General features: G+C 42.1%; 1 protein-coding gene across 6 annotated transcripts in view; it reads right to left on the reverse strand.

Annotated features, from left to right (window-relative positions):
* Positions 1-11,822, reverse strand: part of KIF4A (kinesin family member 4A) — a 175,038-nt gene that overhangs the window by 87,807 nt on the left and 75,409 nt on the right. For all 6 annotated transcript variants that reach the window (XM_023764470.1, XM_023764481.1, XM_023764474.1 and 3 more), the window contains 2 exons: positions 5,953-6,069; positions 5,154-5,329 (listed from right to left, as the gene is read on the reverse strand). In XM_023764470.1, the coding sequence (XP_023620238.1) occupies positions 5,154-5,329; positions 5,953-6,069 (293 nt within the window). The remainder of the gene's footprint in view (positions 1-5,153; positions 5,330-5,952; positions 6,070-11,822) is intronic.

The following is an 11,822-nucleotide window of genomic DNA, read 5'->3' on the forward strand; positions in this document are numbered from 1 at the left end:
GCCTGTGTATGCAAATTAGCCTGCCATCTTTGTCATGTTAATTTGCATACTCACTCCTGATTGGCTGGTGGGCATCGCGGAGGTACAGTCAATTTACATGCTTCTCTTTTATTATATAGGGTACTTTAGGGTTCTGGGAAATGGCAAGTGAATGGAATCCTAAAACAATCAAAAGGAGGCTTCACAGAGATGTGTAACCATCCTCTGCCATTCCCTTCTATGATAGAAGAGGAGCTGTTCTGTCTCCTACAACCAGTCTCCTCACTAATGATTTGGATCCCAACTCTTCTTGCCTCCTGATGAATCTTCTTCTATTCGTTATCCCTTTTCTCTTCTCCATCTTTGACTTCTCCCTTTCTACAGGATACTTCTTATTAAGATGAAAACATGTTCAAATCTCACCTATCTTAAAACAATAGCATGCTTCCCAATCCCACTGCCTTTTGCCCTATTTCTCTCCTTCACAAATTTTGAAAGAATAGTTTACACCCATTGCCTTCATTTCCTTTGCTCTCCTCTCTCACTTGCTCCTCAACCTCAATATTGATTTCTGCTCACAGTATTCCACTGAAATAACTCTTGTTAAGGTCACCAATGATCTGCATATCACTACATCCCATGGTAATTTTTCAGTCTTCAGTTTACTCGACTATTTGGTAGACAGCATACTTTCCTGCTTTTCCTTCTATTCTTCTAGCTGATCTTCTAAGTCTCTTTCCTGGTTCATCTTTGCTCCAACTGTCCTTTAAATGGTAACGTTCCTCAAAGCCCAGTATCATTCTACTCACTTTATACTCTCTTTTTAAAGTCCCAACTCTGCCTATGGCTTCAATTACCATCTACAAACTAGTGACTACCAAAATGTATCCAAAACACAGATCTTTCTGAATTTAGACCCATATATTCAACTATCTACTTAACATTTCACTTAGTTGTCTGCTATCCCCAAACCAGTGAGCTCCTGGTCAGGGAATACGCAGTTTCACACACCAGAAATATGGGTGCTGTACCCACATCCGTTTAACTAATCCACTGGTCACTTCTTTTTATCACCACTACCACCCTAAATGTAGCCACCATTATCCTCACTTGGATCACTGTAGTTAGTAACTTCTCAAGTGGTCTCCAGGAATCTACTCTTCCTCCATTACAATCCATTTCCACACAGTGGCCAGACCATCCTTTAAAAATGTAAATTACCAATAATTTTTCACATAGTCCATGAGGCTTTGATCAGGACTCTGCTTTTTCTCTAGTCTAATACTGGAATACTCTTTCCTTGCTATCTCCACTCTAGCCACATTGGCATTCTTTGATTTCTTCAAATGCACTATACTTCTTCCCCATTTAAGACCTTTGTAGACTTGCAATATACCTGGTACTGTTCTACGTGTTTTACATGTACTAGCTAAACCCCCACAAAAATTCTATGCAGCAGGTTCAATAATCATTTCCTTTTTATAGATAGGGAAACTGAAAAACAAAGAACTTGCTCAAGGTACATGGCCAGGATTTGAACCTGGGCAGTCTGGCTGCAATGTCACTGCTTTTAACCACTGTACTTTGCTACACATCCTATTTCTACTCCTTGGAATCCTCTTCCTTCTTTTCTGCATAGATAATTCCTACTCAATCCCTTAGACCTCAATTCAAATGTTGCTAACCTCAGGAAGCCTTCTCAGATTAGATATATAACAGAAGATCCTATTCTATACTTTCACAGCACACTATCCCAGTTTATAAGGATATGTTGGTATGATTATCCGATCTAATAAAAGACAAAAAGGGTAATTAACCGTACCTCCGCTATGCTTCCCACTGCCTAATCAGGATAATATGCAAATTAACTGCCAACAAAGATGGCGGCCGGCAGCCACGCAGCTGAAGCGAACATGAGGCTTGCTTGCTCCAGTGATGGAGGAAGCCAAGGTTCCCTGCCTGCCGCGGCCCGGCTCTGAGCCCAAAAGCAACAATGTTTCAATTATAGAAGCTAAACAAACCCCAGGTACCTGCTTTCAGCCGGGCTGTGGCCTCAGAGCTGGGAGCGCCAGTGACGGCAACAATGTTTCAATTATAGAAGGTAAATAAATCCCAGAATAAAAAAAAAAAAAACAGAAAAAAAGGAGAGGCTGGTTGCTTCAGTCACTGGCCAGCCTGAAAACGGCCCTCAGCCCCTCACCCAGACTGGCCAGGCACCCCAGTGGGGACCCCCACCCTAAAGGGGGTGTGGCCAGCCTGCAAACAGCCATCAGCCCCTCATCCAGGCTGGCCAGGCACCCCAGTGGGGACCCCCACCCTGAAGGGGGTGTGACCAGCTGCAAACAGCCATCAGCCCCTCACACAGGCTGGCCAGGCACCCCAGCAGGACCCCCACCCTGATCCGGGACATCCTTCAGGGCAAACCAGCTGGCCCCCACCTGTGCACCAGGCCTCTATCCTATATAGTAAAAGGGTAATATGCAAACTGACCCTAACAGCAGAAAGACTGGGAATGACTGGTCACTATGACACACACTGACCACCAGGGGGCAGACATTCAATGCAGGAGCTGCCCTCTGGTGGTCAGTGCGCTCCCACAGGGGGAGCTCTGCTCAGCTACAAGCCAGGCTGATGGCTGCCAGTACAGCGGTGGTGGTGGGAGCCTCTCCTGCCTCCTCAGCAGCGCTAAGGATGTCCGACTGCAGTTTAGGCCTGCTCCCCGCTGGCAAGTGGACATCCCCCGAGGCTGCCGGGTTGCCAGAGGGATGTCTGATTGCCATCTTAGGCCCAATCCCCTGGGAGCAGGCCTAAGCCAGTAGGTGGTCATCCCCTGAGGGGTCACAGACTGCGAGAGGGCACAGGCCGGGCTAAGGGACCTCCCCTCCCCCCCAGTGCACAAATTTTTGTGCACCGGGCCTCTAGTACTATATAATAAGAGGCTAATATGCAAATCGACCAAACAGCGGAACGACCAGTCGCTATGACACACACTGACCATCATCCTGCATATCAGATATTTACATTCCGATTCATAACAGTAGCAAAATTATAGTTATGAAGTAGCTGCTCAGCCAGAAGCCCTGAGCCAGGCTCACGCTGGTGAGCGCAACTGTATTAAAGGGTCGCGGCACTCCCTCCTCTGCGGCAGTGCCCTAACTGTTCCCACAGTTTAGGACATCCCCTGAGGGCTCCCGGACTGGGAGAGGGCACAGGCTGGGCTGAGGGACTCTCCCCAAGTACACAAATTTCATGAATCGGGCCTCTAGTAGTTTATAAGGATATGTTGGTATGATTATGTCTTTAGTGTCTGTCTCTCCTAATAAGTTCCATGAAGGCAGCAACTGTGTCTGCTTTGCTCAACAATGTATCCTAGCACCGTACCTGGTACATAATAGTGTTCAATGAACATTTATTGTTGGAACAAATAAATGACTAAGAAAAAGAGCATTTGGGGCAATAAGCATACACATGAAAGAAAATAGAGGGAGAGATCTGAGTGTGTGGTATTTTATAATTTAGATGATACTTGTGAACAGGTAAATTACATGTATTTTCTATAGTGGCTCCCTAGGAGGGAAGGAGATAAAGGAGAAGGGGAGAGAAGAAAAGAGACTAACTGAATAGTATTTGTTATCACTGAGAAGGAAGGCCAGAGGCAGAGTGAGCTCTGGATAGTTGGGAAAACACTAGATTCCCAGTTGAAAGAGTATTATACCCTGGAAGGCAAGAAAACTTCATCCCCCAAGCATGAATCAATCCAATGACCTGCCTTCTCAGCTCTTCTACCAGGGCTACTAAGCTGTTGCACATGCAGTCGCAGTGACACTACCACCAATTCAAGCTTATAGTTAACTACCTCTTCTATTTCTGTGATTTCAAGTCTTTTGTGGTAAATCCCTCTACCCTATTACATGCTTGCTTGCTCTTAGAAGATGACCTTGCCTCCTACTTAACTGAGAAGATAAAGTAGAAAATTCCTCAATTTATCTTCTCCCTCTAAATTAGTGTCACTGTATTATTCCTATCTTAACCCTTTTCTTCTAGTTTTGGGGCAGGTGATCCCTCTAAATTAGTGTCACTGTATTATTCCTACCTTAACCTCTTTTCTTGTAGTCTTGGGGCAAATTGCAAGTCCCTTGTCTAAAGCAAATCCATCTTTATTTGTTCTCAGAACCTCAACTACTCAAAGATAGCCCCCTATCAACTAGTCCCGATTATCAGTTTTAGTCTCTCCCAATTGGTTCTTTCACTTTTTTAAGTTTCTTTCATATTTTAAAAACAAACAAATAAACAAACAAACAAATATACATCCCTTGACCCTTGATTATTGCCTCTTGTCTTCTTGTATCTTGCCTTTTTCCAAGAAGAGCCCAACAGCTTCTACCACTACCTTATCTAGTATTCACTGTCTATTGGACAGCATTCTGCTCTTTTACTAAGCAACTCTACTTAGATATCCCCTCAATCCCTTCAAATTCAAACAACACAAACTGAGTTTCATCATTTTCTACCTGACCCTGTTTTTCAGCCTATATTCCCTGACTTAATCACTGGTACTACCATTTATTCTTTTGCCCAAGCAAGAAACCTGAGAATTAACCTTGATTATCCTCTCCTGCCCTTCCACATCAAATTTGTTACTAAGTAAGCCCTATACATTCTACTGTACTTCCTTAATTGTTTTTCTAATTTGTCCCCTTCTCTCAATCTCTATTGCTATTGTCTTTAGTTCAAGCCTGAGTTATTATAACAGCCTAATTTATTTTCCTATTTCTAGTCATGCTCCCCCCAAAATCCACTTTCTTGAGACTTGCTAGAGTGATCTCCCTCTTCCAATGGCCACCCTCTTTCAAAGGCTTCTCAAAACTTTCAGGTTAAATTCCAAATTCTTTACAAGTCATGTGAGGACCTTCAGGATCTGATCTGATTCCTGCCTACCTTTCATCTTATCTCTTAATGTTCACTTCTTATCCGTTAAATCTCCAATGACCCCCCCATCTTAAATGTGACAACCATATTAATAGGAATTATTAACATGGTAATAATTCCCCAACAAATATGCTTAACCAGTATGTTTAAATTTCTGATAAAGGAGAAGCTGAGAAACAGAAGCAGCTCTATCATTCCATTCACATTCTTCTAATTTTTCTCATCAAATTGCAAGTCCCTTATACCTGTTGCTTCAGATGATTAAGTTCAGCTGTCCGGGGATCAATATTAACAATGGGTTTGTTCTTGATTTTTCTTGCTCTGTCAGCATAGCGAAGGGTATTTAATGTTTCTTCTAGATTGGAGTCAGCAGGACTCACACAGGCTATCATAAGAGTGTGGCTATTACCTCCTAAAGAATCTGAAAAGGAACAATGGAAGGAAATGAAATCAAATAAGTAAAATGCAAGCAAAGCTGTCTATATGGGCTGGAGACTTCAAAATCAGAGCTGTAACAACAAAGAAATGAGTATCTACCCATTTCCTATTTGTGACAATATAAAAAACACAAAGATTTTTGATGTATAAAATAATAATAGCTTAAAATCTTATTGGATGTGTCCTCATTCTTAAGAGTCTGTGATTTCAGCAGTTAATCATGTTAAAACAACTGGGGCCTGGCCTAAGTAAGTCAGGAGCCACTATAGAGATTAAACATTCCTAGGATGCTCCCACTAGGTAGATTTTACTCTTCAGGGAATTCTGCTTATCAGCACTAATAAAGAAACAGTAACCAAATTCATTTTCAGATACAAAGTATAAGTACAGTTGGCATTCTGCACACTTCTTGGCTCTCAAACCATATATGAAGACATCTTTCCATTATCTTACAAGTCTGCTTGCCAACAGGTCTCTCTCCTATTTATCAATTAGACAGCTCTGTATGTGATAGTCCAAAAATCTGGCTTTTTACCTGTTCCATTTCTGCTTTCTCAGCACTATCATAATTACTCTCTCTTATTTTTAGAGGCACTTTGTGCTTACCTTGAAGCAATCGCGTCAACTTGGAATCTCTATAGGGCACAAAGCCACCCTTTTTGTCATCTCCAAGAGCACTGATCACATTCCCCAAGCATAGGAGGCCTCGGTTAATATTAATACCTAATAGCAGGAAACAAAATTTAAATTGCTTGGTAAAGCATCAAGCTTATTACTTACATTTATCCTAAGAAAGGTAAAAGAAATAAAGACCCTATAGAAATATTCACTCATCAATTTTAAGGAAACTTCTCAATCCTGTTCACTTTTCTTAGAGTGCCTCCTTAAATAAAATTCAAAGGACAAAGGTCCAAATATTAGATATACACAATTGAGTCTGTTGCCACTTCTCATCCTTTCCCATGGAAACAAAGCAGACAGGCAGATAACTACCACTATGTCAACAACCATTTGCATAGTTACTTTCTATATCCATTATCACACATAATCCTTAAATTAATTCCCTGAAATTAGATGAACAGCTATTTTTTATCATCTTATCATTACTAAAGTGCCTACAGAGGGATGATAATGATGAAAAGAGTGATAACAGCTAAGTTTATATAGTGTTTACTATAAGCCAGACGCTGTTTTAGGTACTTCATTAGGGGTGGGCAAAAGTAGGTTTACAGTTGTTTGTATGAAAAATAGTACAATAATTAATAAATAATAATACAAGAATAAATTGTTTCATGTAGTCACAACTGAAAACCTACTTTGGCCACCCCTGTACATAACTCACCTAATCCTCACAATAGTCCTACAAAGTATTTATACAGTATGATTACTCATGTATTGACAGATATGAGAGTTGAGGCACAAACAGGTTAGGTAACTTGTCTTAAGGTCACAGACTCAGATTTCAAATGTAGGCAGTCTGGCACAAAAGTCCATGGTTTTAATCTCTGTGCTCTATGGAAATGAGCTATGTTGCTCACTTAAAGGCACCAGGTACCTTGGAAAGAGGAGAGACTTGAAGTAAACAAGAAATAATTGATAGAAAATGTATATAAAAAACTGTTTCTCTCACATCCATGTTTCTCTCTCTTCCTCTCACTCCCTCCCTCCCTCCCTCCTTTCCAATTTCTCTAAAAATCAATGGAAAAAATATCCTCGCGTTACGGTTAACAAATAAACAAAATTTAATAAAAGAACTCTTGAACTCTGAAGTTTCTCCTCTAGAGCCACGCAACTACTGTTTCCCCATTCTCAATCATTCCCAGTCTACTTAATGGTATAGTCTTCCCAAATTCCATCCATTAAGTGTTGGTATTTTCTTGGGACTAAGCTCTGTTCTTACTACATATACTCATCCATTCCTAGAATTCCAATAAATACATAATATTAATGATTTCCTAAATCCATACCTCCAAGCCTGACCTTTTTCCTGTGGTCCAAAGCTATATTTTGGCTGCCTACTGAATAACGTCCAGTGGGCTGTGCCCATGTAACATTCCATAAAACCATTGAACAAAACAGAATTCACTTTCAGTGCAAATATATTTCACTTTCAGTACTATTCCTTTCCACTGTCTCACCATCTAACCAGTCACCCAGCAAACAGCAAACCTGAGACATCCTGGACACTTCCTTTTTTCCTCACTCCAAACATCTGGGGTTTTCACTGAACACTTAGTGAATCTGTACAATGCTCTAGGCACTCTACTAGGTATCCTATATAATAAAAAGAGAAACATGCAAATTAACTGTCCCTCTGCTATGCTCAAGCCACGCCCACCAGCCAATCAGGAGAGAGTATGCAAATTAACCCAACTAAGATGGCAGCGGCCACAGAGCTGGAGCGAGCAGGAGGCTTGGGTTGCCACCGGCGATGGAGGAAGCCAAGCTTCCCGCCTATGCTCAATTATAGAAGATAAATCCCAAATACCTGCTTCCAGCCAGACATGACCTCTGTTCAAGGAGGGGCTGGGAGCCTGGAAGCCATGGCAACCCAGGCTTCCAGCCAGACCTGGGCTCCACTCAAGGCTACGAGGTTTCAGATTATAGAAGATAAATAAATCCCAGAAAAAGAAAAAAAAAGAAAAAAAGGAGAGGCTGGGAGCTTGGGTCGCTGGGGGGCGTGGGCAGCCAGAAAACGGCCATCAGCCCCTCACCCAGGTTGGCCACACCCCCATGGGGTGAGGGTCCCCACTGGGGGGCTTGACCAGCCTGCAAACAGCCATCAGTCCCTCATCCAGGCTAGCCAGGCACCCCAGTGGGGACCCCCACCCTGAAGGGGGTGTGGCCAGCCTGCAAACAGCCCTCAGCCCCTCACCCAGGCTGGCCACACCCCCATGGGGAGAGGGTCCCCACTGGGGGGCTTGACCAGCCTGCAAACAGCCATCAGCCCCTCATCCAGGCTGGCCAGGCACCCCAGTGGGGACCCCCACCCTGAAGGGGGTGTGACCAGCTGCAAACAGCCATCAGCCCCTCACACAGGCTGGCCAGGCACCCCAGCAGGACCCCCACCCTGATCCGGGACACCCTTCAGGGCAAACCAGCTGGCCCCCACCTGTGCACCAGGCCTCTATCCTATATAGTAAAAGGGTAATATGCAAACTGACCCTAACAGCAGAAAGACTGGGAATGACTGGTCACTATGACACACACTGACCACCAGGGGGCAGACATTCAATGCAGGAGCTGCCCTCTGGTGGTCAGTGCGCTCCCACAGGGGGAGCTCTGCTCAGCTACAAGCCAGGCTGATGGCTGCCAGTACAGCGGTGGTGGTGGGAGCCTCTCCTGCCTCCTCAGCAGCGCTAAGGATGTCCGACTGCAGCTTCGGCCTGCTCCCCACTGGCAAGTGAACATCCCCCGAGGGCTGCCGGGCTGCCAGAGGGAGGTCTGACTGCCAGCTTGGGCTCGATCCCCCAGGGAGTGGGCCTAAGCCAGCAGGTGGATATCCTCCGAGGGATCCCAGACTGTGAGAGGGTACAGGCCGGGCTGAGGGACCCCCCCGCCGAGTGCACAAATTTTTGTGCACCAGGCCTCTAGTCATAGATATAAAGATGAATAAGTCACAATCCCTACTCTCAAGGAGTTCAAATCTACCAGGAGAGATAGACACACAAATAATTGCAAATATAATGTTAAAGGAAGAGATATGTATCGTAAAACTGGGTTCTCATAGGAGGAAGTGATAAACTTTACCTGAGAAGATAAAGGAAGGCATCAGAGAAGAACTGAAAATTTGAGCTGAAATTGTGAAGGATAACCAAGACAATGCTGATGAAGGAGGGAAGGGTAGGAAAGAAGGATGTAAGTGCATTCCAGGAAGATGAAGCAGCACATATCAAGGGACATGTTTGTGAGAGAGCATTATGCATTTAGGAACTACAGGTAGTTCAATATGAATATGAAGAAAGCCATGAAATAGAGAGTGACAAACAGTGAGGCAAGAAGATAGCTGAGAACATATCATAAAGGGCACAATAGATATGTCATGCTTAGGTATTTGCATTTATCCTGCAGGGCAGTGGTTTTCAAACTGTGCTCCTTAGAACCTTAGGGATAATTTAGGGAACCACAGAGATACTGCAGAGTTTCTGCCACTGCAATTTGGATTTTATTTGTAAAATTGTTTTTTATTGGTAACAAAATTTACCATTTTAACCATTTTTAATTGTAAAATTGAGTGGCATTAAGCATATTCACATGGTTGTGCAACCATTTCACCACTATTTAAAATTATTTTAACTATTTAAGAAAACTGCATTTAAATGGCTCACTCCAATGTGCTATATAGTACCAAATATTAACATGCTGGAGACTACGAAAACATTATTTTGTGCAGCAAGATTTATTAATTTTCTGCAATCTTTAAAAATACCTATATTATTTGTGCATATGTTTTAATATTTTGGAAATGTATAATTTAAGGTTGTGGCTTTGCACTAGACTTTTTGCCAGTTCACATGCTCACTCATGGAAAATTGTGCAAGTAATTATACCACTATAGGACGTGAGCTTATAGTGAAACACCAGACAGAGGCAGGTACTCAATTCATGTGCTCATCAGTGCATCAAAGTCAGTTGGGAAGTACCAAATGAATATGGAACTCAACATGTTCCATATTCATTTGGTACTATGAATACTAAGGTAATATAGTATTAAAGATAGATTCACAATCTAAGTGTCCATTGATGTATGAATGGATAATTAATATGTGACACACACATAAAAAGAAGCAAGCCCTGGGTTTTGTGATATGAAGAACCTTGGGGGCATTATGATAAGTGAAATAAGTCAAAGAACAAAGACAAATACTATGTTCTCAGTTATATGTGAAATCTAAAAAAGCTATGCTCATAGAGAGCAGAATGGTGGCTGCCAGATATTGAGGGATGGAAGAAATGGGGAGATGTTAATCAAAGGGTATAAACTTCCAGCTATTAAGTGAATAAATTCTGGGGATCTTATGTATATAATGATGACTCTAATTAACAGTATTGTATTATATACTTGATAGTTGTTAACAGAGCAAATCTTCAATGTTATCACCACACATGCAAAAAAATGAAGGATACAATAACTGAAATGAAGAATATACTAGAAGGAATCAATAGCAGATCAGATTAAGCAGAGAACAAAATCAGCAATTTGAAAATCAAGGTAGCAAAAACACCCAGTTGGAACAGCGAAAAAGAGAAAAGAATCCAAAAAAATGAGGATACTTTAAGGAACCTCTGGGACAACATAAAGCAAAACAATATTCGCATCATGGCAGTACCAGAAAAAGAGGAGAAAGAGCAAGAGACTGAAAACCTATTTGAAAAAAATAATTGAAAACTTCCCTAAACTGGCAAAGGAAAGAGACAAAGAAGTCCAGAAAGTGAAGAGTCCCAAACAAAATGAACCCAAAGAGACCCACACCAAGACACATCATAATTATTAAAAATTAAAGATAGAATCTTAAAAGCAGCAAGAGAAAAGCAGCTAGTTACAAGGTTGCTCTCATAAGACTGCCAGCGGATTTCTCAGCAGAAACTTTATAGGCCAGAGGGGATTGACAAGAAATATTCAAAGTAATGAAAAGCAAGCATCTACAAGTAAGATTACTCTATCCAGCAAAGCTATCGTTAAGAATTGAAGGACAAGACAGGAATGCCCCCTCTCACCACTCCTGTTCAACATAGTACTGGAAGGACTAGCCGTTGCGATCAGACAAGAAGAAATAAAAGCCATCCAAATTGGAAAAGAAGAAGTAAAACTGTCCTTATTTGCAGATGACATGATACTGTACATAGAGAACCCTAAAGATTCCATCAAAAAATTATTAGACTTAATAAATGAATTCGGCAATGTAGCAGGATACAAAATTAATACCAAGAAATCTATGGCATTTCTTTTTTTTTTTTTAAAAAAACCTCTCCAATGTTTATTCTCTCTCTTTTTTTTATTGCTAAAAGTATTACAAAGGGTATTACATATGTCTCCTTTCTCCACACCCCCCCGCCCCGCCCTTGACAATCCCATGGCCTCCACTACCCCCCAGTGTCTTATGTCCATTAGTTATGCTTATATGCATGCATACAAGTCCTTCAGTTGATCTCTTACCCCCCTCCCTCCTGCCCCCCAACCCTCCCTGGCCTTCCCACTGTAGTTTGACAATCAGTTTGAGGCAGCTCTGCCTCTGTATCTATTATTGTTCAAAAGTTTGTAATGGTCTTTATTATCCATGAATGAGTGAGATCATGTGGGATTTTTCCTTCATTGACTGGCTTGTTTCACTTAGCATAATGCTCTCCAGTTCCATCCATGCTGTGCAAATGGGAAGAGTTCCTTCTTTTTTACAGCAGCATATATTCCATCGTGTAGATGTACCACAGTTTTCTAATCCATTCATCTACTGATGGGCACTTAGGCTGTTTCCAGA

This window comes from Myotis lucifugus, unplaced genomic scaffold (assembly GCF_000147115.1).
Source record: "Myotis lucifugus unplaced genomic scaffold, Myoluc2.0 scaffold_4, whole genome shotgun sequence".
NCBI lineage: Eukaryota > Metazoa > Chordata > Mammalia > Chiroptera > Vespertilionidae > Myotis > Myotis lucifugus.